At 45.8% G+C, this 26,294-nt stretch overlaps 1 protein-coding gene across 9 annotated transcripts in view; it reads right to left on the bottom strand.

Moving 5' to 3' along the window:
- HPCAL1 (hippocalcin like 1) overlaps window positions 1-26,294 on the bottom strand; it is a 66,178-nt gene that overhangs the window by 1,910 nt on the left and 37,974 nt on the right. For 5 of the 9 annotated variants that reach the window (XM_082047459.1, XM_082047465.1, XM_082047464.1 and 2 more), the window contains 2 exons: window positions 3,062-3,464; window positions 1,850-1,955 (listed from right to left, as the gene is read on the bottom strand). In XM_082047459.1, coding sequence (XP_081903585.1) covers window positions 1,850-1,955; window positions 3,062-3,439 — 484 coding nt within the window. In that variant the 5' untranslated portion in view covers window positions 3,440-3,464. Of the gene's footprint in view, window positions 1-1,849; window positions 1,956-3,061; window positions 3,465-24,132; window positions 24,225-24,673; window positions 24,773-26,294 lie in introns of those variants that run through there. The other 4 variants (XM_082047461.1, XM_082047463.1, XM_082047460.1 and 1 more) reach the window with 4 other exon arrangements.

Genomic DNA, 26,294 nt, shown 5'->3' with positions numbered 1-26,294 from the left:
ACCCCAGCATCCCCTGCTGGCAACAGTCCCGTGGCACGGCATGGCATGGCAAAGAGGAAAGGTCCCACCCAGTCTCCCAAACTCCATTCTGGGGCAACCTGGCCTCCTGGCAGGTTTTTCACAACCTCAGGAGCATTCCTCTGCACAAATGCCATCGGGAGCCTGTGAGCAGCCTCCGCCTTGCCTGCTATCAACAGTACTCTCCTGCTCCAGCACCCTGAACCATGGAAGAAGGCAAAGCAGTATTAATGAGAAATGAAACAGTCTTCCCTAGGAACTGGAGGAGACAAGCATGTGTTGCATCCATGACACCGTGTCCAGTGATCTCCCACCTACTTTGTGTTCCCAGCACAACCCACTGCTGCCCTCACTCAACAGCCCATGGCCACCCTGTGGCATGCTTCTGTTCTTGTTTCTGGCTTTTAAGCTAAAGTTCCCAAACCAAGCGTTTTCTTAAGTTTTTTATCAGTCTGAAAAAGAGTATTCAATGATCATGATGTGTATGGGTTTTCCTCTTTCCTTGCATTACTTAAAAACAAAGCACAAATCAAAATCTATTTGCAACATCCAACAGTCAGATGGAGAAGAAGAAAACACCTCCATCCACCAAGAGCACATGGACTTCCCCATGTGCAGACTTTATTGCTTGGCACTGCACAGCTCTCAGGGCTGATATTTTCCTGGGAAGAGGATGACTTTTATTTCAGCAACAAAGTGCAACAGCTGGAGGATGAATATAGCAGATTTTGTGACTACTACACTGTCACACATCTGCATGTGCTGCTATTTGCCACAGAACAAAAACTTTCGGTCATGTTATTTTAGGGCCCTCTACATGTGAAGTCAGGGGATGAAGTGCTGGTCTTGTTGAAGTCCAAGGTGAAATACTTCACCAAACCCAGGAATTTGCCCCAGAGGCTGCAGAAGCAGATGCCAAAATGCAGCCATAAAATTCTCTTGAATAAAAAACTTTCTTTGCATAAGATAATATTTTTCCAGGTCTCCATACCTCAGCACTAGAACCAAATCTGTGCTCTGACTAGCACATCAGTAGGACACAGCTCCCGATTTTGACATGGGCAGCTGCCACCTTGGCTGCTGCCAGGGTAATTCCCAGGGAAAGCTCCACCTCGACTGGGACGAGAGGAAACACGTCAGCAGGCTGATGGGCAGAGGAAACTGCTCAATTTTGCCTGTGTTTTTTGAGCCCAAGGAAATGAGCTACCTCAGGTGGAGGGGTTGTGATGGGTACACTGTCAGATAAGTCAGCCAGTAGCTCCGTAACTGGCCCAGGAGCTGTTACGTTCCCCAAATATGCACAGTGCAATGGAATAAACACTGCAGGTTTGCGTGTGACCACAAGCATACGTACACATGCCATAAAAATGCACAGAAAAGAAGTATTACGGACCTAGGGAAATTTTTGCTTTCAGGTACCCAAACACATCCCTGACCCATGTTTACTGATAAGCCCAGGACTTTGTCAAGGGCAATGGGAGCAAAACCTCCTGCCTACTTTGTGCTACACCTAGAGAAAATAAGGCAAAGACAGGGGACTCAGGAGTTTCAGAGGATCCCTGGCAGAAGGATTTACCTGTGAAATGTTGGGGATGGACTGTTCCCCTCCCAGGCCCCAGCAGGGAAAGATTCTCACCTGCTGCCCACTTATTCACCCTATTTGTAATGGACTGGAGATGCTCCCCAAGGCCAGGCAGAGCCCAGAGGTACCAGTGAGGACATCTCTGCCCTCTACTCCCTGACCCCAAACACCATCACTTGCTTCAACGAACACTGAGCTAGAAAATCTCTATTTCTAGAGGCTACAAAGGAGTGATGGTGGGGATCCTACCGTCATTGTTTGTGTCCATCTGTCTGAAAATCTTGTCTGTTCGCTTCTCGGGAGTGGATTCGTCTTCCGGCATTTTCATTACCGATGAAACCATTTTGTAGATTGCCTGGGTATTAAAAAAAAAAATATATATAGGAAAAACACAACCCAAATGACAAAACATCAGCACTGAGAAAAAGAATTTAAGCCTGTAGCAATAAAAAAAGGCAGCTGACCCTGGCAGGCAGCTGCAGGACTTTATAAACCAAAACAAACAGGAATTTCTGACTGCAGCTTTCTTTATCTTTCCCGCTTGCATTCACACTTCAAAAGAAGCTCCTGCACCACTGGGTCAGTTTAACTGAAAGTCAGGGTCTAGATTAATGTACAAGCAGGACTAAGCTAAAATACAGGAGGCACTGGTGTGTAATTTTGCTTTCTGCAGCTGGGAAAGCCATTGTGTTTTCAGCTGGCTCTTCACGTACACTCAGTTACGTGTATGAATATGAGGTGTTGTACAGGTAAATATGAATATATAGGAATCGGGGTTGTTTTTCTTTGTGGAAGAGTAAGGAAAAACATTTTCAGATCTACAAGAATATGAATAAAGATGAGATCTCTTTAGGACATCTGCAGTCCTAACCCTCTTCCTAAGTTACCCAGCTGAGCCACGCGGACCCACTGCCAGGGCACTGGCTGGATACATTACCTGCTTCCCCCTGCCCTCGCAGTGCCCTGCAGACACATCCCGGCTGCAGAGCCGATGGAAGCAGCTCACTGCCACGGCCCAGCCCCGGCGGCACGTGGGGCAGGGGCACAGAGGGCTCTGCCCCACACTCTGCCCCAGCTACACACCCCCAGACTTCAGGAGACAAAGACATGCTACAGCATTTCATTCAGAGTTCATGTTGACTCAGATCTGAAATTTCAAGGTATTAATTCTGAGATGAATCAGGTCAGTGAAAATTTGCATTTATGGTTTTTCGATCCCATCGACACCCCCACTAAGAAATCCCCAGGGAGAGGTGGAAGCATTTGGCTGTGGGCCAGGTGCACAGAGCCCCATTTGTCTTTTAGGCTTTTTGCATTTGCAACTCGTAGGTCCCACCAATGTCCCTTTGGTGAACAGGGGCTCATCACCCTCCCTGGGGAAGCCACTGCTTGGCACATCAGTCTCAAGGCAAAGAAGTTACAGCAACACGACTGAAACATAAACCAGAGACAACATCTTACCTGCACTATTTCTAGCATTTCCCCACGGCTGATGTACCCGTTACCGTCCAGGTCGTACATACTAAACGCCCACTTCAGCTTCTGCTCCAGCTTGCCCCGAGAGGTGACACTTAGGGCGATGATGAATTCCCTAAAGTCAATCGTCCCGTCGCCGTTGGTGTCGAAGGTGCGGAAGACGTGCTCCGCAAACTTTGACGCATCTCCGTAGGGGAAAAAATTTGCGTATATTTTTTTGAACTCTTCCACAGTCAAATGGCCGGTTGGGCAATCTTTTAGGAAGCCCTTGTACCACTCTTGCAGCTCATGGTCCGTGAATTCAGTGTTCTCGCGCAGGTCCTGCAGCACCTCGGGGCGCAGCTTGCTGTTCTGCTTCCCCATCCTCTTCTGGATCTGGGTTCAGCGGCTGCAAAGCAAGAGAGAGAGAGCATCCACCTGAGCTCTGGCCCCGCTCCGCACAGAAGGTCTGGGGTGCAGGCAGAGCCCTCTGGGAAACACAGACCCTACACATGGCAAAGGGGAAAGAGAAGAAAAAGGATGCTATAAATCACTGGGAAAATATCTCATTTCATCTGGCCTCTTTTCCTCTCCTCTAGGCTCTCTCAGTTGTTAGTATGCCGCTGAAGGACAAGGCAAGGCAGTTTGGGAAGGACTATTTGGGAAACATTAATTCTTATTATCAACCCTTATTATTTGGGAAATAATAATCCTCATTATTGTATTTCTGTGCTACAGTCCCACCCTCTTATCATAAGGCTTGCAATGCCCAGGTCTGGATCCCAACTCCTGACCCACCCCAACATGCTGATCTGCTGTGATGACCAAGCAGGAGTGGGCAGGGACCACAGCTGTGATGAAAAGTGAAATCCACGTATTTACAAGTGAAAGTAAGTGGGGGTGAAGTGAGGGGCAGGAAGGGCAGGCAGCTCTGCGCCAGGCGCATTTGCATTGGCCAGATGCTCTTTGAAAGCCCTTGGTTTATGGAGCATCTCTCTCCTCCCTCCCTGCTCCCCTGGCCCCCCGCAGCTCCCCAGCATGGGAGGTGGGTTTGTGCTGCCTGCGGCACCCCGGGGGCTGAGGTCTTGCTCCAGGAGGCTGAGCTCAGCACAGCTCACACTCCACAGCATCCCCTGAAGGACATCTGCCTCTTTGCCTCAGCCACGGAGGCAGTATGAGCAGTGGGGTCGCTGCGGCAGCAGCACCTGCAAGAGTGGCTTTATCCTTTTCGGCAGGTTGCAATCTGCTGCCTTCCCAGACAAGTGGAGAAAGGGGCTTTTTAAAACACAACGTTTGGTAAGACAACTTCTTCCAGGTTTATTTGGTTTAGACTTTTATATAAGATTATTCACTAAGTTCAATATTCCCCAATGCAAGCAAAAGGGCATTTTTAACCTCAGGATGTCAGGAGGGGGCTGGGTTTGTCCCCTCCCTTGACAGTGCCCATGACGTGCGGGTGACTCACAGGTGAGACTGCCCAGCAACAGGAAAGCTCATTCGACAAAATGAAAGATGGTCAATCTACACTTAAGAAACAACAGAAAAAGAAATTTTGGCTTTTATCCCTTTCAGCCTTTCATGGCTTCTCAGCAACGGCAAACTGAGCTGCCAAGAAGAGGTTGATCTGCATCTCCTTCCCTCAGACACATGGTGTGAATTTTGGGGTTGTCATATGCAGGAACAGGAGTTGGACCCAATGATCCTTGTGTGGGTCCCTTCCAACTCACGACATTCTATGATTACTTCCCCAGACTCAAGAAGTTTATTCAAAAGCTTTACACAAGGCCACATCGAAACCCCCTGAGACTGGCCCAGCATAAACGACATTTCTCTGCACAGCCTGTTATGCCCCTGTTAGACTCGCTCATAGCTGGCGCAGAAGGCAGGTTACTGACAGGACAACACCGCACGGCTACTCGGAAACTGCAAGAGCTGAGCAGCAAAGCGTGCAGGGACCAGGAAAAACATAACAGGGGCTAAGCACTTCCCAGGGAGCAAAAATCCCAGGCATGCATAAGAACCCAAAAAAAAAAGGAAGTTAAAGGTCAGCAAAAAATAAGTTGCTCTACAGCAGAGAGATTTTCAACAGCTGAATTTAAGCTTGTTTTATTTGTATTCCACTTAGTCTCTGTGTCGCCTCAGCAATGTAAAAAATCCACATCCTGCTCTGTGGCTTAATGCTCGGAGACAAAAACCAACCAGCTGCTCATTAGTTCAATGCATCGGGCTTAACAGAAAACTGTGTTATCATTAGCACTTCTGTTTTCTAGAAAAGCTGCCAATATTTCAGCTCCAAAGCTTTATTTTTGTCCATTATATTGCAGAGTTTTCTCCGGGCCCCTGACATACCTCTGCTTGTTCCCAACATGCAGGGATGCTACAGCTCCTGGTCCCTGCCAGCATCATCCCTAGGAGAGCACTGGGCTGCCCTCCAGTTAAACCACTAACTCCCAGCTGCTCCTGCTGCCTTCCCATCTTCAAATCTCCTCTGCTCCAGATATTCATCCTTGCAGTGCCGAGGGCAGAAAACACAATATTCTACTCTGCTGCAGTCAATTTGCAGAAAACAGTGGCTTAGAGCAAATAACAGATCGACTGTGGTCCTTTTTTTAAGAGAAGAAATTGTAACACTCTGTTTCTGTCCTTTGGCGAGGAGGTGCCTTTGATCCTCATCCTTCAGTGAACCCCTTCGCTTCATGATGCCCAGATGCTTTGTAAAAGCTACTGCCCCAGTATGAGATTAGTCCCTGCCTCAGACCTGCCTGGGCTTTGGGGCAGCCCCGGGAAAAGAGCAGCAGCAGCAGCAGAGCCCTCTCAAAGCAGGAGCTGGGCTTTAAGCAGAAATAAACTCAGCTTTAATCATGCACAGGGCTGGAAGACTGTAAAACTTCCAACTGGTAGTTAAAAAGAAGTCTGAAGAGGTTTAATACCATTTCTCCCTTTTCCTATAATACTTTTATTATTTCTGTTCCCCTAAAAAGAGGCCCCTAGACAACAAAGAGGCAAGATGTTAACTCTGTTTATTAGATTTCACTACTTCTACCAGCAGTAAGAGATATCCTGTTACTTGGACAGATGCTCATTTAATAACAGCTTCAAAAGCTTTACATTCCAGTAGTCTTTGCATCCAACAAATTACAGGTCATTTCAACCCTTCCTCCTCTTTTACATCGTTTTAGATCAGAAAAATAACGTGCAATGCTCTGAACACAACCCTTTTTTGCATATGAGTTTTCTGAAAGACTTCATAATTTGTTCAACCAAAACATAACCCTGCAGTTGTTGTAACCAATTTGTTATGAATAATTAAATAACCAACATTAACATTAATTTATTAAAGCCCATCTAAAAAAAAAAAGCTTCTATGCGAATTGTGTTTTCAGGTAGCTCCTCCAAAATGAAATGCCTAAATATCTCATTAATCATGACAGCAACCCCTGCTGCTGGCATCCACCTGACATTTCATTCGATTGCTATAAAATGCTTTCATCAAACCACTTTCCAGAGGCTCAGCAGCTGATTTAGCCACCAGACCACTTGGAGGATGGCTGCTAATGGAAATCACAGGGAGCGGGTCTGGCGTGCTCAGGTCAGTCCTGTGATTAGGGCTGTGGGGTGTTCTTTTTAATGAGCCTGTATCAGCCAAATGACTCACTGCAGTGGGTGTAGAATGTAAGGGAGGAGAGACATTCTCACACCCAACACTGTCCTGGGCAGTCAGTAGTGCCCTAGCACCAACACAGCCTCCCGTCCCGCACTTCCCACCACGCCAGAGTGAAATCCAGGGAAGCAATGCCACAAGCAAGGTCCATTCCTGCTTAGCTTGATGAGCAAAGGCCCTCAGAGCATCCAGCACTGTCATGGAGTAATTTATTAAAATTATGCAGTGCTGCTGCCTGTCTGCACAACTTACATCCAGCCAGGCTAGAAACCAAGATGCTAGAGAACTCCTACCTAAACATTTATATCCTCTCTCCTTTGAGGCTCACCAAAACCAAGCAATAATCTCATAGCAAAAGACTAGCAATGAGAAAAAAAGTCTTTTACTGAGGCCAAGAGGGACACCAGTTATGCAGCACCCTGTGAGTAACCGCAGCAAACTCTGAAACAGCTAAAGTAGTAATTCTGTGTTTTTACCAAAAGATGGACTGGTTGTCAGCATCCACACGCTGAAGTATTCGATATACTTGTAACAAAGCCCAGTGCATTCTATTTCTGCATCAACTCTCTGTCAACCACCGGGTACCGCAGGAAGCAGAATTTTCCTCGCATGTAACCCAGAAGGCCGGAGACCGACACGGCTTTTTTTACTGCAAACCTTCTGAGGCAAAACTCCCTTGAACTAAACTCCTGGTGGAATCCTCTTAGCACATTAGTTACAGTCGCAAAAGCAGGCATGACTCCTTAGAGAAGCACTGCCTTGTGCAAACCCCCTTGGCTACTGATTTAGCATTAATAAAAGGAGGAAAATTGATGAAATGCCTGTCTGTAGTACAGAGGTGCTCTCCAGCAGAGAAGCACAGTACACAGACAAATAAAATAAATACTTGTTATATTATCTGAGCTATCTGCTTTGCAGGGGGAAATCTAGCACCTTATCTCTTACGGTGCTCACTTATAAAACAGTACAAGCGTGGCCAAGACCTGTTACGGTCTTGAAGCTGCAGCACGATGCCTCTGGGACTGTAGGAGCCCAAAGCAGATGAAGAGCATAATCCAGCCAGCAAATACTGCTCTAAGTTGGTCTGAAATGCAAGAACCATTCCCCTAGGGGTGGAAGATTTATTAAAACACCTAAATTGTCAGATCTGTTACTGATGCTTTCTGCCTTGGAGTGCAGAAGAAGAGGCAAAGGCATTTAGCCTACAAGGACCTTGTGAGCAAGATGGTAAGAAAGGTGTTGCTCTGAAAGACGAAGTGATGGTAGTCAAACACTGGCACAGGTTTCCCAGAGAAACTGTGAAGTCTCCATCTTTGGAGATATTGAAAACCCAACTGGACATGGTTATGGGCAATCTGCTCTGGCTGACCTGGCTTGAGCAGGAGGGTATGACTGGATGATTTCAAGAGGCCCCTGACAACCTCAACTATGCTGAGAAATAGCCCCAACATCCTTTTTCCTATGTTCAGGTGAAAACAAGAGCCATGAGGAGGTCCTGATCCCCTGGGGCAATTCAGTAAATGTGGTCCTTGAAAGATCAGCTAGTTCTGGGGTTGTATTTTTTGAAGTTTGATACTTGTATCAAAAAACAATCAAACAAATAAAGTCTCAAACCCCACAGGCAGCCCAAATAAAAGCCTCAGCCACTAAAGATCTGTGCTTCCTCACTTCAGCAATATGGCCTCAGGAAAAAATGTCCTGGGCTCTAGTAGCATCAACACTCAGCAACTTTAGTCAATGCACAGATTTATTTAAGAAGAATCTGGCTCCTGCAGGTCAAGCTGCAAGAGAGAGATGGGATCTTGGGCACCCGAGCTAGCAACAAATGCGTAGCAGTAAGAAAAGATCACGTAGCAAATAGGCTGAAAAACAGGATTATAATGACATCCTGTAGACCATGCTTTGCCCAGGGCCGGTCAACAGGTCTGATCTGAACTGGGAGGCGAAATGTGCAATTACATGGCCCTGGGACAAATCATGAACTTCAGAGTAAAGAGCAGATTTTGTTACATGTTTTAATGCCAGTATCCTAAGCAACCAGCATTGCAATAGAGAAGGCACAGGATATACAAATACGTTGCTATAGATATCTGGTCCTGCCTGGTAAACTCCTGTGAACCTCTTTCCTGCCCTGTGGCAAAAGCAGCACCGACACTCACGTGCCAGCTACTGCAGCTCCTGCTTTGCATTCCCAAGCTGTAGATTTGGGGCCAAAAGCAGCACCTTTTGATAAAACTTGAAGTGCAACAACAAATATCTCCATGTCTTGAAAAGTTAACAATAGAAGCATCGAGACAAAAGAGGAACCTCAATTGATAACACCGTGAAAAACAGGGTTTGAGACACGAAAGGCTGCTGTCAAGAGGAGCTGAAGTTCCTTCCTCCATTGCCTTCAGGGAAACAGAAAGAGAAACAAAACCTCACAGAAAAGAACAAAGCACACTAAATAAATAAATGAACTTTTTATATTTTTGACTTTCAATGATTCTTATTTAACTCAGTAACATTGCTTACTTGCAACTTATTTTCAAGTTAAATATTTTTCAGAAACTTATTAAAAACAAGTGGGCAAAGGGGAAGGACCATCACCTGTATCACCCACATTTTAAGTTCCAGAAAACCCAGTAACAGTTCAGGTATATGCATTGAATGTCCTTTTGAAAGGCACAGTGAATGGGTGATGTACTTAGAGCCACCTTCCTTTGAAAGCGTATCTGTAAACACATCCTCAGGATCTGTGTGGTCTTGCAACCCAACCCCATGTCTGGGATGAAAACCCGTTATACAGGGTGTTTCAAAAAGATGGACCCAATTTCAAATGGGGTCAAATTTCAAATTGGGTGCATCTTTTTGAAATGCTCTGTAGATAACCACTTACCCAAAGCTTGCCAAAGGAAGACATTACAAAACCTCAAAGCCTGCAAATAGCTCTGTGTGAGAAATACTTCCAGGCTGGCACATTCATTTCATGGAGTCAGCTGCAAGGCTAAAACCTCAGAAATTCACTTATAGGTCCCTGGATCACTCATGTCTGATGAAGTCACATTACCAGGGGTTATATTCCCGATTTACAGAGAAAAATCAATTAGTCTCTGTCATTGAGCATCAATGCATTAACCTGAGAACCGTTTTATGTTTGCATCATTGGTATGCGGTGCAGAGGCACTTGCAGGTGATGGCTGCAGCATCTTCCCAACCGTTGCAGCCCCTGTAAGAACCAGGACACACCGGCACCCGCTGTGCCTGCTGACACCGATACCCATCACTGGGAGAGGGGAGTTTGCCACCAATGCCATGGTTAGAAATTCACTGCAAAGAAACAAAACGCACAAGACACCCCCAAATATTCACAAATGCTAATGAGGAAAAACTGACAACTGCACTATGACCAGAGAAGTGACAGTTCCTCATGGAGCTCTCCATAACGTTCTCCAGCCCAGGGGAGAGAGCTTATTACTGTAAAGGGCAAATATTCCCAATGCAATAAGAAAAGCATAGAAACATTTCATGTAAATTAGGAAATTGGGTTAATTTGGGTGGGAGTAGACTGGGCAGCAGTGCAGCTTGTGATTGCAGACAGGAAAGGAATATCGTGAGTGGATTTTCCTTGTCTCCTCCCTTTGCCCTTTCTTTTTTTTTTTTTTTTTTTTAAACAAAACAAAACAAAACAAAACAAAACAAACAAGGGAGAAGCAGCCAGCCCTATTTTGTCTTCAGGCACTGTGCAAAGTTGGCAAGGCTTAAGAAAAATAAATTATAGCTTGTTTACACAATATTACAGAGCAAGGAAAACATGTCAGCACAATGTCTTAGCGTACAAGGTCTTTTTCGGGGAAGGCTGCGTCGCATGTGGAGAAACTCACGTCACGTTCATTGAAGATACTACTGTGATATATAATTTTAAATAAAGCTCTGTGAGCGCAGGCCTGCAGGACACAGAAAGGTGCCTGATGTGAAGCAGGAAACTGGAGAGAACTTTGCAGCCTCACAGTTTACAAAGTGGGGGGAAAAAGTAATAAGAATTAGCGCAGGGCATTATATTTCAACATAATTAAGACCATGCAATTTGCACGGTTGGGCTGTCTTGTATTGGATTTTTTTAAGTTTCATATCATGCATTAATTTAATTGATGAAGGTAAATCACATCCAGCTTCCCACCCTTTCCGTCCCCAGAAAGCTGCCTCCGGACAGCATTTCTGTGCAGGGCAGTGATGCCGAACCACCTCAGATAACCTGTGCCACCTTCGTAAAGACCTTAAATCATGACAGGATTTTCAGTGGTATGCTGACTTCTTAAAAGTCTTATTTGCTTGCATTAAGGGATGCCTATCTATTGATGTGAGGAACAAATACGGGTAGTCTTCCTGCTTTTTACATAGCTGTCATCTCTACAGAATAATCACAGCCCCCGGAGAAAGGAAGTTAGATTGAATTTCAGAAGAATCAGTCAAAATATGGCAGTATCAAGAGCCAGTCAACTGCACCATAGCAAACGCCATTGCACCAGAGCCATTCATGTAGAGAAAAATGGAGAGTTTGGGGTCAGTGACACTTGCTAAAGATGCCTGAATTAAAAACAGAAAAAAACCCCAAAAAACTGGCATCCTTCCCTTCCCCAGCTACAGGTTCTGTGCTGAGATAGGGGGGCTGGAGTTGATTTCAGGTAGTTAATTTGACACAGGGAAAAAGAGCTGGCTTTGTTTGCAAAGAGTGAAAATAAACTTTTATTTTTTTAAAGCATTATTTAGCAGAGGTGTACTTAGTAGAAAGATACTGAAATGTGGTTAAAATCAATCAACATTTATTTGGATGCTTAATTAAAAATACTGAAACACTGGCAGGAAAAAAAAACAACCAAACCAAAGCAACCCAACCCACACAAAAACAAAACCAAAAAGACCTCCCCCCACAACCAAAAGAGAAAGACTGTTTGTCACTAACATTTTCATCCACCCAATACACAGCCACTGCTAACGATTTCTACTACTACCCAATTTTTTGTTCCGGAAGTCTCAAATCTAATACAAATGCATCCATTTATTTTATTAATCTAGCTTTCTAAATGAGGGGGTTTTAATTAATTTTATTTTCCCCAACAGACTGTCACTTTAAAATAGCACAAAAGCCACTGGTTAACTTCCTTGTAGAAATACACACCACTAAATCAAAATTCTTCTCAAAACCCTCTTCTCTTTCCCCTTCAGTTGCAACCACTAATGAGAGTAATCTAATTGTTTCAAAACATTTATTTTCCTGTTTGTTGAATGAAAAAAACCACTGAAGTTAAAAATCTAAAAGCAAACCTAGAGTTTAACTTTTTTTTTTTCTTGCAGAGGTGTAAAAACCCTGCGAAGTGAACACTCTGCAAAATAACCACACAAACAGCGTCTCACCCATAAGGAAGGAACCTGGTTCTGCTGGATGCAGCAATTCACACAGCGTTAGACCAAACCTTGTGCTGGTAGGAATCAGCCCCAGCTCTATGGTAGCTGAGGATATTACTCAAGTCTTGGTGCAGGTGACCATACCAGACTCACAGGGATTTATTTTTTTTCTAATATATTTTTAAAATCAAGGACCCAAAAGTGCAGCAACCACCATCATGTGCAGGAAATCCAGGTCCCCAGCACACACCTTGTCTAAAGGCATCACATGAGGAACATGATGCGAAGTTCGTGCTCAGGTTAGTAGCAGGGCAGCCACAAGCCTTCATGCCTGGAGAACACGACGCCGAGCGCTTTGTATTGAATTACAGCAAAACATACTCGAAGATGTGGACACCCATCTGGGGCAATGTCCTGCTGTCCTCCTGGGATGGCAAGGGCTGTGCATGCCAAGGCATAGCCGGGCTGGTGGGTCCCTGTGGGCAATGTGTGAGGGCACACATGGGTGTTTGCCCAAGGTGGTGTGAAATCCAGAGCTGGTGGTCGCAGGGATGAGCGGGCTGTTGGCATTCATGTCAGGTGGGTCTTGAACACAAAGTGCCAGTTTCCATACCCACTGCAGAGACGAGAAGGACATGCTTGACAGAGGTGACGCAACAGACCTTCTCTCTGGGCATGTGGGGTGCTCAGTGATACATCTCATGCTCTTACTTAAGTTCCCATCATTAAAAATGTGAGAAGTCCTCCAGAAAACAGGAGATATCGGATTATTTTGTGACTAGTTTCTGCAAAGGCAGAACACAAATGGACAACGCTCCTTCGCTGAGCTGTCACGGACTGCACTTGCTGGACTCTCCCAGGAGCTGAGTCCATGGCAAGCAGAGGCTGATGCAGCAGCAGGGCAGGACACCTGCAGTCCCAGCCCGCGTGCTAAGTAGTCGCAATGTGCATTAATCCTGCATGCTCAACGGTGGGATTTGCTTTTAAGTGCATTCACTATAAATTATGCAGAAGAGCAATATGACTGACTGTCTAGGAGAAAAGGAGTGCTTCATATCAGAGGAGACAGCTAGAGAACCCCTGACCCAGACACACGACGACATTTTTACAGCCACCAAAAACAGCCCTATGAAAATCCTTTCTCTCCTCTGGCATTTCTGTGCAGCGTTCAACACTTGAATACAAATCATCTTGGAAGCAAACCATGCAATCTGTGCTCAAGACAGCACTTTCTTCATTAACCTCCACCACGGGGCTCCATCCTCAGCAATATCCACACCAAATGTGCTTTCCTGAGCACTGTGGGTGGGGGCTGCCTGGAGCTGAGTCTCTGTCAGCAGGCTGGGCAAGACAGCAAATGGAAAATCTAATCACACTGAATTTTATATTTATATCTAAGTAAGGCAAGTAGTGACCAAATGGGTGGGTATGGTAACAAGGAGGAGGTGAGATGGGTCTGAAGCAGGAAGCATCCCAGCAGCTGACTTCCACCTGAGACCACACATGGGGCACATCCCATCCCACTGCCTCGCTGAAGGTCTCCAATGGGAAAACAAGAAACTAGTGTCTCCTCTCAACAAGGTGGACATCCATGGGGGGAAGAAAAGGAGGAGGGAGAAAACCTAGTCCTGATGCCACCTTCAGGTCTTTCTTTCAGATGGCCCTATCTTCATGAACTTTGCTTTAGTGAAGGAAGAAAAAAAAAAGCACCTAATCAGTAAAGTTTTAACACGTCAGGTCATGGTCAGATAAGCTCTTTTGGGTCTGGCCACACCAGGCCAGCTGCTTTTTGATTTGTTATTCTGGTCTCTGAAGGGACTTTAAGCTATACCTGATATCAACTACTTGTTCGCTCCACTTCTACCAGGGCTACAGAAAATCCTACTAAACAGAACACTTTCACCAACTTCTTCATCTTTCACAAACCAAGATCCATGGTAGACACCATGTTGTCATTTTTTTTAAATCTCTCTTCCCCAAGGATGACATATCTACTTTCCTGGAAATTTTCAGTGACTTTTTTGCATGAGGGAGGAGGTATCCTGCCTCAGAAACCATGTCAACAAGACCTTTCCGCAAGTGCAACATTTGCATAGCATCAACACAATAATTTATCATTTATTTTTTTCCTCTTGAGAGAAACAGGAAAGAAGTGTTTAAAGGATATAGTGGTGGTTCAAAGGAGGGCTATGCTGGTGGAGGATGGTGCACTAATTGAAAGCTTCTGAAGTGATGCCTTCTCCTGGGGTGTGGAGACTTCATCTTTCAGTACACAATAGCATGGACACTTCCCTTCTCCTTGAAGCCTGCTAACAGTTTTTTGTTGGCAGTAAATATGTTGAACAAGGAAGGCCAGAATGTACCACCTTCAGGGTCAGGGGAGTCACTTCCAGAAGAGATGTAGATGTCTGGAGTCACACTGGCATCAGGGAAGAGGTTCCTGCCAGAGGAAGGTGAAGCTTTATCTGCTCGGCTGAAGGCAGACCAGCCCACGGAGGCACCAGGTAGATCCTCGAGCCAACGCTCTGCCCTGGCAAAGACTCTCATTCAGCCCCTTCTCTCTGCCCTCTGCAAATGGGATCCTGCTGCTGCAGTTTCTTGAGATGAACCAAATACAACAGAAATAGTGCCACATTTCCCTCCCATGCTCTGAAAATGGCAGGCATTACCTTAAAAGCACTTGAGGTACTCATATCTTTGTGGTTAACATTTTTTTTAGCTTCTTGACCCTCTGTTTCAGAGATGTCAGACTTATCTTGAGTCCTCCCTTAAGTTTCAGAACTAAAATGCAGCAGAAAGCATCAACTGGGCTCCCAAAGGAAGGTCCGACCCCCATATTTCCTCTCTGTAGCATCAGCATTCCAATTGCAGGAGGGGATATTTGTATATCCAAAACCTGCCCAAGACACAGCTCTTCGGCATTCCGGTGCTGAAACCTTCTGTTCTGGAAAAGGAGAGGAGCTGCAGCGGAGCATGACCCCGTTAAACGACAGCACGCCACCCCCGTGTGCTGCAATTTGGAGCGACTCCAAGCAGGGTGGGACTGTAAGGAAGTGGACAAAAGCTTTGGACAGAGATCTACGGGGAGGAAGCGCTTCCTACTTCCTATATTCCACAGAAAAAAGGAGGGCTTTAAATAACCCTTCTCCTGAGCCCTGCTGAAGACCAAAAAGGTTGCTGTTGGAGGGAAGTCCTATCTGGCTGGGACCTGGCTAAAGGCTGCTGAGGGTCTCCCATGGGATGTGGCCACCCCACAGCGATTCCCACCATGTTGGTGGGAATGGGAAGGCTGCCCTCAGTCCCAAGCATGACTAGTACCGTCCAGACAAAAAAGCCTGTGGAAAGCCCAGGACAGGGCTCCCATCTCCTCCACCAAAGGTTTGGAGGCAGACTTGTCCCCCAAGAACATCCTTTGTTGAAAAAGGAAAATCAAGAAGCGACATTTACACTCAGCAATGCTACCTTAACATCACACTATTTCTTGGCCCCATTTACCTTTTCGCCCTTTCTCATATGGCTCATAGGGCAGCAGCCCCTTTATTCTGACCGACGGAGACACTCAACCTGCTCCCTATCTCCCTCCCCACCCCTGCAGCTGCACCAGACCTTCCCCCCTTGTCTCCCTCCTGCCTCTCGTGTGGCCTCAGGCATAGGCCATGAACATTGGAGCCAGGACAACCTGCAGGCTGGGCAACAGCACCGATAAGCAGATAACTGGTGTTGACCGAAAAAACCCTACTGCTAATGAGTCCCAAAGCAATATTTACTTTTCTTGGAGGTAACAGAATCAGATCCTAAATATGGTAATACATATTTTCAGACCACCCAGATCTTTCCTCTGCATGGGACTAAACCGGTTATCTGTCCATTTTAACGTACATACTCAGTTGTCACAGTTCTCGCATTGTCCTGTTCTCCACCCTGAGCATCAGCCCATGGGAAGAAGCCCGTTTGTAATTTTTCAACCCATCCTTAGTATGCTGCTGCACCCATTGCCTGTTAATCCAATAGAAGACGACTTGTGCTGTGCCAAAGTTACTTAAATCTACATCTCAGATATTTCCAATGGGCTGGAAGATTTAATAATGGAAAATACGGGAGAGAAGGAAGGAAACCACAGGTTTGGCAGATTTCAGCTTAGACAGATTAAGAAGCAATGTGGAAAAAATGTACTCTAAATTATATTCTCAAAAGAAAAGCAAACATGCAAGCAGGTCAGAAAGAACAGAGTTGTACACCCATTTCTGCTAGAGTCTCTGGTAAGAAATGGCATTGCTTTGAAATGGAATTGAATAAACAAACTTCACCTTCCTGGCAGAAAAAAATAGATGAGTTCATAAATGGCTTTCCACAAAGCAATTACCCACCAGTTTGGAACAATGTCTGTGGTTTTGCCCTGTTGAGATAGCTATCAAAACTGCTCTTGGTCTAAAACTCAGAGAGATAAAGTGATCAGCTCCTCCACAGTTTTACAAGGGAGCAAAAGAGTCAGAACTATTTCTTACAGCAATTATCTGCCAGGTTCTGTGTTCACCGGACAACAAAATGTGCCCAGTAAATTTACTGTTGTTATACAACTGCCAATTTATCTCCACTAATTCATATTATGGCAATATGGTGAGCACTCAGCTGAGAAGGCAGCTTTGTTGGGCTGAAATTAGACAAAGCACAGTAAGAAACAGCCCGTGGTGACACCAAATTTGCAGCCAAGGGAGCGAGGGCCAGCCCTGCCCCACTGCCAGCCCTGCACCTCCAGCACAGGCAGGCACTGATATGAAGATGCTGAGTGCCAATGCTCCTGCAAATTCAGTTCAGCTACTTTAGGTTATTTCTCTTTTTCTTGTTGCTGTCAAACCATCTCGGTGTCCTACAGGCTTCCATTCCTCAGGTTTGTCCTAATGGCTTTCATACAGAGCCATGCCAGGGTGGATGAATATCAATATCCTCACACTTTAATGCAGTCAATAGTCATTATTTTAAATATTCCTAAAATGAGCTGCTCCTCTTGGAGATATGGTCACATTGAGGACCTTCATGCATGGATGTGTGTTTGGAGGTTTAGGTAAGCCTTAGGGGAGCTCACATCAAACAAGAGCTTGTCTGTCACAATGAGGTATGAGTGGCACTGGAAAGCCCTGGCTGTCTCCCTGCACTGCAGGTTTTTCCTCCTTCTTGCTGACACACAACAGCCACTTGTGTGTAAACACCGGCAAGCTTTACCCTTCCTGGTATGACCAGTGGGATCAAACTAATGATGCTGGCAATTCCCCCTCACTCTGTTGAGTTACAGTGGGGATTCAACAGGGGACTGGACCACCCAGCTCACCAGGTTTGGCCCCTGGTACGACAGACGTAGCATCGCTCACCGACTTTCTTCTTGAGCTTCATCCCAAGAGCCAGCCAGACTCTGCTCCCATCACCCCAGTCACAGGCTTGATTCACAGAATCACAGAACGTTAGGGATTGGAAGGGACCTCGAAAGATCATCTAGTCCAATCCACCTGCCGGAGCAGGAACACCTAGATGAGGTTACACAGGAAGGCGTCCAGGCAGATTTTGAATGTCTCCAGAGAAGGAGACTCCACAACCCCCCTGGGCAGCCTGTTCCAGTGTTCTGTCACCATCACTGTGAAGAAGCTTCTTCTCGTATTTAAGTGGAACCTCCTGTGTTTCAGTTTGTACCCATTGCCCATTGTCCTATCATTGGTTGTCACCAAGAAGAAACTGGCTCCATCCTCATGACACTCACGCTTTACATATTATCTGCCATGTATCTGAAGAAGATCTTTCTGTTGTCCTTGACCCTCTCATCAGGTTTAATTCTAAGGAGGCCTTAGCTTTCCTAGTTGTCTCCCTACATCCTCTGACAACAGCCTTATATTCTTCCGAAGCGGCCAGATCCTTCCATGACCTATAAACTCTCGTCTTCCACTTGAGTTTGCCCAGCAGTTCCTTGTTTAACCAAGCAGGTCTCCTGGCTCCCTTCCTTGACTTCTTCCAACAGCTCAAAATCATCTTCTAATTTTCAGCCCAAATGTGTTCAGTGCTGGTTATAGCATTTGCTTTAGTCCCAACATAGTCTTCTCTAGAACTTGTCCTCTGCTACATACATGTATAGAGAGCCATCGCTCTCACATCAGCCTTGACTTTCCTGGCTTAACTAACCAGGCTCTTCTCATCCCCTCTGAGACATTCTCCTTTTCCCCTATTGTAGAAATCCTCCTCTGTAGTGAGAGCCTCCCAACTTCTGGCCATCAGGACCACACTGCACCATCTCGGATGAGTTCTTGCCCGCGCCTGCACAGCGACACCAAGTTTCCTTATCCGCACTGGGAACTCACCCAAGAAGGGGATTTGTCTTTTCACCTTAGTGTCTTGGGTCAATCTGTGTTCAGCTCTGCCCAGGCTCTTCTTCACATTTCCAGATGAGCAGCTTCTCCCCCCTTCAGAGACAGACTCTCCCTGCATTTCATGCCTTTTCTGCAACTTCCATCCCCAGAGTTACTCACCTTTCTCAGAACCACGTTCTGATCTTCTGTAAAATTAATGACAAAAGCCGATGTCACAACATCAGATACCTGATCTGTGTACCCTCAAACGTGAAACTTCAAAACCCATCTGCTGATAAGGTCTAAAGGAAGAGATGTGAAGCTCAGTGGAAAAACGGCATTAAAAAATAAGCATTACAACACATTCCTGGAACATCTCCACATGTAAAACCTAGCAGTGCAAGTCACAGAAGGATTTTCCAATTTATTCTCCAGCTGCAAATGTCAGGAAACGGAGAAGGACCACTTCTACCGCCCATCCAGCGGGAGAGCAAGGAATAATGGCCTATTTGTTTTATAAACAAAACAACAGGCTTGGACAAAACCAACCAATCAAGCAAATCTAACCACAGACTTAACCAGGGGAGACCACAATCACCCTCTATTTGCTGTTCAATAGGATCTGTGTACTAGAAAACACTTCCAGTAAGTGCAGCTTCTCACACACGCATTTGTATTTTATCCATAATCCAGCTGTTGAGTTTTTTTCCTCCCAAATGGGAAGATTCAGATCTGACACATCAGATGAACAGCTGTAACAAACAGAAAGGCCATTAGGCAGTTCACTCTGAAAATAAAAAGAAAAATCCTCCTTGACTAGAAAAGTGACAAAGGGCACTGAAAATACCCCTGAATGCTACAAGCAGGTTGCAGCCCCAGGTTGGAGCACGAGGGGCCACAGGATCTGCTGTAGGGGCAGGGGAATCAGTTCAGCAGACACATTCATCCATGCTTGCAGACACATGGTGCTTGCAGTAAATGAGAGACTTGGCACTTTGTTGTTGTTTTGTTTGTTTGTTTAAAGTCAAGATAAGTAGGCCCTTTGCTGCTTTACCCCTGGACAGGACCACACCAGTTTGGCCCAACTCCCTCTGCAAACTGGAAAGGCATCATGAATTGGGCTGCCATGCAAGGAAATGAATGGGGAGAAACCATGCAAAACCACCACAAGTTTGCCAGAACTCTGGGCTATGCCATAACAGCGTTTAGCTGTACACAGGGGTACACTGCTGGCTTTGGCCAGGCAGAGCTTGCTCTGCCAGGCACTTGCCCCGATGGCCAATTGCTGCCGATACACGAGTCATGAAAAAGCGTCAAACTCCTACATGTTTCTGCACACCGCTTAATGAAATTGGTATGTACATAAATCCCCCAAATCTACTTTTCCAATAAAAAACGACTCTTATTTCTCAAACAAAACTGCTCTTTCCATCAGGGGAGGGAGCTGTGGCAGCAGGCTCCTCCAGGCCATGGGAGCCATCAGGAGCACCACAGGCAGAGCTCACAGAGCTCCTCAACAACAGAGCTTTACCCTCACCTGCCTTTACCTCTTTACTCACAAATAACTCCACTAAATCACATCCAATTTCTCGATGCTGCTGTTGCAGCCAGCGTGTCCATGCCTGCAGCTTTCCTGGAGAAAACCACAGCACACAAATGCTCCAGCCCATGCTACATTTAACACGAGCAGTCTGGTTTCACACATGCATACAAGCAGTGGCGGCTACTGTTCCTTTGCTAAGAGCACATCTTAGGCTGGTACACGTCTAAGTTAACCAGCAGTGAAGCCTGCAGCTAAAGGCCCTGCAAGGGGCATTGCATCTGTCAGTGGCTGCCCCAGCCCGAAAGTGGGATGCTGGAGGGCTCCCGCTGTGGTGCAGAGAAGTGGCAGCTGAGATCTGGCCTCTGCTGTGCCAGGCACCATGCACGGGGCTAAAAAGAGCCTGTTGGTCTGCCAAAAAGTGGATAATTTAAGTAGAGAGGCAGCTGACAGGACTTCCCTGCTTTGCCAAGCAGCCAGCTGGAGAAACACATCTTGCAGCAGCAAACATCACTCTGCATCGACAAGGTGGAGGGTTCTTCCAAATCAGTCCTGGGCAGGTCCAAGAGCAGGGGATAAAGAGAAGCTGCCTGATAAATGGCAACACTTGGCAAGCTTGAAAAAAGATAAATTAAAAAAAACCCAAAAAACAAAAAACAACTCTGCTTCCTTTCCTTCAGAAGGTTACAGACCTCTTTCCTACTGTTGCCTCCAAGCCCATAAAATATCATTACATTTACCATGACTGAAAATATTAGATGCCTCGTGTCTTGAAGAACATTTTTTCTGCTCAGACACAAGAATTTTGCTTACTTTCATCAAGCAGCAGTTTCAACAGTTGTTCAACTGCCCCATGGGCAGGGACATCTTCCACTAAACCAGCTTGCTCAGAGACCCATCCAACCCAATCTCAAAAACTTTGAGGGATACAGCATCTACCACCTCTCTGGGCAGCCTGTTACAGTGTCTCACCACCCTCATAGTAAGGAATTTCTTTCTTATGTCCAATCTAAACCTACCCTTTTTCAGTATAAAAGCATTAACCATTGTCCTAGAACTACAGGTCCTGGTAAAAAGTCTCACTCCACCTTTTTTTTATAAGGCCCTTTATACACTGAAAGGTGACAATAAGATCTTCTCTTCTCCAGGCTGAACAACTCCTATTCTCTCAGTCTGTTTTCACAGGAGAGGTGCTCCGGCCCTCTGATCATCTTCGTCAGCCTCCTCTGGACCTGTTCCAACAGGTCCATGTCCCTCTTATGTTGGGGACACCAGAGCTGGATGCAGTACTGCAGGTGGGGTGTCTGGCTGCAAGCACACATTGCTGGCTCATGTCTAATATTTCATACACCAGTATCCTCAAGTCCTTCTCTATCTATTGACTATATTGATACTGACGCTGAGGCATGCCTGAAATGGATGCAGGACCTTGCACTTGGCCCTGTTGAACTTCATAAGGTTGGCATGGGCCCACTCCTCAGGCCTGTCAAGGTGCCTCTGGATGCCCTCCCATCTCTCAAATGTATCAACTGTACCACTCAGTGTCATCATCTGCAAACTGGCTGTGGGAGCACGCAGTCCCACTGTCTATGGCATTAATAAGCTAAAATATATGACAACACCTCCCAAGGAAAACCCAGCTGGGGAATACCAGCACAGACCAACCAATCCCACATGTGGTACGGAATAATGTATGCATAGCTAAGCTGGACCACAATTTCTAGAAACTCCATTTCCATGCTTTATTTATTTGTATTTAACAAACTAAAATCCTGAGTGCCAAACTCAAGGCTCAGTTACAACTCATAGTAAACAAATTAGCTACTCAGATCATTAAAACACTTGAGAGCTGCTTTACTTCCTCTTCTGTTTATGCTCTACTAATCTCTACACTTCTGATAAAGTAATTAAAAAAAATCCATTCCACTTTCAGTTTCTGGCCCAGAAAGCATCATGAGTTCACAAGCTACCAGGATTTTTTTTAAAATGAGAAATATTATTCTCCATATACTTTCAGTAAATAATCCTGGTGCATTTAGGTATGAACCAGACCTACAAAATTAAATAGGCAAGAATGTAAACTTACTGTCTCTGCCTCAAAACACTCCCAGCCTCAGCTGAAGACCGACTTGGCTGGCAAGTCATTTATCAAAACAAAGAGGCCAAGTGATACACGAGCGCTGAAGATACAGCAAGCAGAGCTGGGAGAGCTGGGAGAGTAATGCCTAAGTCAGTTATGCAAGTGTGGAAGCACAGGGTGAAAGGACGGGAGGACTCCACGGGACACACAGCAGCCAGCCTGGGAAAGCTCATAAAGAGCTTTGGCAGGAACCAGCCGCCCTGCTGGTGACAGTGACACTGGCCTCCGGCACCACTGGCAGTGGGACCCCAAACCCTGCACTCCCAGCAGCAGGGTAAAGCTCCAGCAAGTTGCTGCCAGGCTCTGTGCCTACTGGGCACATGCGTGGAGCCTGTGGGATGCTGGGGAAAACAACGAAAGGGCTCTGGTGCTTTCTCTGCCATCTATTCTGTTTTTTAGTGCCTTTTTTTTTTTTAAACTTTTTTTTTTTTTTTTTTTTCCTGACTTTGCTGCTGAAGTGCCCATGGACAATGAAACTATTGAGCATTTACTACAGCATGAGATTAGTTTGGGTTTCAGTTTCTGCTGAGCCAGCTCATTTCCTTCCACATTCTTACAGGAACAGATGCTAAAATATAAACAGGCAGTCATCATCATCAAAGCAGAAAAAGGAAGATTCTTCATATAGCAGCAGTTAAAATCATTCTTTTTCGTGGCTTTAGCCACAACTATTCAATGGCTTGCTCCTCCATATAATTACATTACATTAAAGAGGCAAGGAGCTATTATTTTGTCTTTTCGTTAATAACAAAAAAACCCATATACACACCTCAGAATATCAAAACCCCAATGAATCAACAAGAAAACTGGCCAAACTGGCCAGATTAAAAGAAGTCTGCAGAGGAGCTAAACAGTAAAATTACTTTTGTCCCCTCCCATCACGTGTGACTGCGGTGCTGCCTTCAGACACCAAATCTGATTGCTGCAGCAATTAGTCAAAAAATTCAAGGCAAACTGAAACCACTGGATACACCAAAGAGCATCCCTGCACTATAATCAGTTCTCCTCCACACACAGAGGAAAACCAAGCGGATGAATAACGCGCAGTTAATGAGAAGCAGCCAGCCGGGCATGGGCTGCAGCATCAGCAAGGATGAGGCGGTTGCAGCACTTGTGAAATACGCAGCCCTCATGCCACCACTGGAGTCAGTGCAGGAGCATCTCTTCCCCGGGGGTTTTGGTATCCAGCAGCCGCAGCCCAGAGCATCCCCATGGGGCCACACAGCACAGACAGGGCTACCAGGCCTCAGACTTTTTTCAGGGGAAAAAAGGTGGAAAAAACCACAGATTGTGACTCTCATCAGAACCCTGCTCTGCTACACCGGATACATTTCTCTTTCCACCCATGATTACTCCCTTCGTGATGACTTGTGCAAAACTGCCTACAGTCTTCCAGAAACTAAATAGCGTCCATCAACTTAGAAAAGCCTCCAGTACAGCAAGATGCTCCCCCATGCAGCTCTGCTATTCAAATACTTTGCCAGGAAGATGGGCACATGCAATCCCTCCAGCCAATTTTTAAAGTACCTTTTACGTGCAGATACAACATTCGTTGTCCACTAATGCTTTTAAAACGCCAGCTGCTCCTCATTGGCTGCCCCAGATGAGCAACCCACCCCTTTGGCAAGCTTGTACCTCCCCTGTGGTGCTCAGCCAGCTCAGTACTTAACCTGCAGGTGCCACCTGCTCTGGGCTGGGGGAAAAATGTGTTCATACAGGTCAGAAAACCGAGATCACAAAGGACTGAAGCCACAGCTTACCCCATTAGGTTGCTTCATTGTTTAGTGCAAATTTTTCCAGGAGATTGCTAAACCTCCAAGAACTAACAAGCTGTGAAGTATAAATATGCAATGTAAATACAGATATATATGTCAGTAGGACTAATGACAGGAAATCACTAGTAAAACTTAGGAGGCCCTTCAGAAAAATCTTTCCAAATCATCAGCTCCTGCATTTGACACAAGCATGGAAGGTTCATGGAGGTAAAAACAAGGTTCATGGAGAAAAAGGGATTTAGCTCACATGGGAAAGTAAAGGTCCCTGCTGGCAGCTCAATCCAGAACCAGGCTCTGCAAGATCTTACTGGCCACAAACTAGGGGAGTTTCAGTCCTACCTGTAAATAACAGAGAAAACAACACAACTTCTTATTGCCTTTATCAGTTTGTTCATATACACTTCAGTATTATGAATATTTTAATTGCCTATGCATCCCCTGCACAATATTATTCATTTTCCACTATATTACAGATTTTGGATGGCTTCACCATTGCCCTGCTTGCTCACCTGTTTCATCCAGAGCAGCAGTCAGACCTCCAAACCACTCTGGGACATAGGGTTTAAAGCCAATCACCTCTCTCAGCACCAAAATATGCTCAGGACTGATGGAAGACCATCCACACCATGACATATATTTATGGTCGCAAAGGCACCTCACGCAGCCATCCCCACAGGACTGACCCCCACAGGGCGCCCACACACAGACTGACGACAGCATGACCCCCTGTGCCCCACCAGCCCCACTCAGAGCCAGCTGCCCAAGGGGTTCCAGCCACCCCTGCTCACCCCCTCACCTCGCTCCTCCGGCCACCCCGGGCTCAGCAGGGGGTTCCCCGGGCCAGGCCGGTCACCCCATCCCTCCGGCTGCTCCGCCACAGCCCTGGGTGAACCAGGAAGCAGAGGCGAGCGGGGAGTTTATTTTTAGATGAGATTTTTTTTTTCTTAAACACAAAGCGACAACATACGCACAAACCATGCGTACACCCTCACCCCACCCAGCCATGTGCTTTATATTGTACATCCTTCCAACACTCAGAAATCCCTGGGCGACGGTGGAGAACAGACATCACCCTGTCACCCCACACATTTCCATTATCCCCCTCAGCATCCCCATTCCTACACAGGCAAAATAAGAGTTTCTCATGCACTAAACACTCCCTACAAAGCAGGCAAAGCCTGAAGAGGGAACTCAGAATGGGAACACACCCCTAGCACTGCTGCAGTGTAAAAGCAAGCAGGTCGCTCTGCTCTCAGCTTGTCTCCCTCTTTCCCCCCACCCCCAAAACCAGAAGCACTGGCAGAAGATGCAGCTCACACCTCCAAAGTTTTGCTGCAGACATTTCAGAGAAAGAAGAGTTAGCATGGGATTATTTACTCCTTCCCATCAGTTTATTTCAAACCGAGTTTTTAATCCCTACTAGCCAGGAACTGGCTGTTGCTTCTCTTCTGTAGTTCCTCAGACATCATTACTTACAGCGTCTTTGAGTGTTTCAGTTTAACAAGATGTGGGATTCCAAGAGATGCCCCAAACTTCAGATTCAGAGGTGCAGGCAGGTAGAAAGGGTTGAGGGTTTCCAACAGGCTGATGGTTTTACAGTCTATAGCTCCCCAACTTGAATTTTTGTAGCTAGGATAAGACCACCTGGTTGGTCACCCATCCACCATAGGAATTACTGGTACAGCACTTAGTTTCCCTCAAAGGTAAAACAAAGAAAAAGTTGAAAGATGCCCTAATTTTCCAAACTGCATCTATTGGAAATTCACAGATCTTTCTTTAAAAAACTGGAGGGGCACTAGGTCAGCATACATATACTTACACTTACAGCAGCAAGACTTCTGCATCAAAGAGAATAAAACTTTCAAGGAGCAAACACGTTTACATAGACCCGATTTGTGCTCACAGGCTGATGTGGCTACATGTTCAGGCTCTAATGGCAAAACTACCTGTTTCTACCTCTGTGCAAAGAGAAACCCGATGCCAGCAGAGGACCACTTAGATGCAAACATTATTAATATAGAAGTGACTGTTTCAGAGCTCTGAAAACCCCAATTAATCACAGAACTGGTTTTATGATTGTTTGCAAATGCCACGCCAGCTCTGCACCACCCTGATGTCACCTGTAATGTCTCGTCCCAGGCAGAAAAACGCCTTCACTCTTTGCTGGATACCATACTGGTTAGGTAAGTGTAAGCCATCATTTTGATGAAAGCAAACTCAAAAGATAAAATAAAGCCACTTGAAATCATAAAAAGGCATCTGCCTCAGTTTTATTATCTCAGTCATGATTTTTTTACCTCCAAGACAAGAAAAATTTGGTGGGTATGCCATTGCACAGCAGCTCAGGGATGGACTGGACAGCTTCAAGCACTACAGGACTCGAAGACATAAGTTTGCTCCACAATCTCA

The sequence above is a fragment of the Streptopelia decaocto genome (genome assembly GCF_964273445.1).
Source record: "Streptopelia decaocto genome assembly, chromosome: 3".
NCBI lineage: Eukaryota > Metazoa > Chordata > Aves > Columbiformes > Columbidae > Streptopelia > Streptopelia decaocto.
The sequence above is the reverse complement of the archived record's forward strand: the minus strand, read 5'-3'. Positions and strand labels throughout refer to the sequence as shown.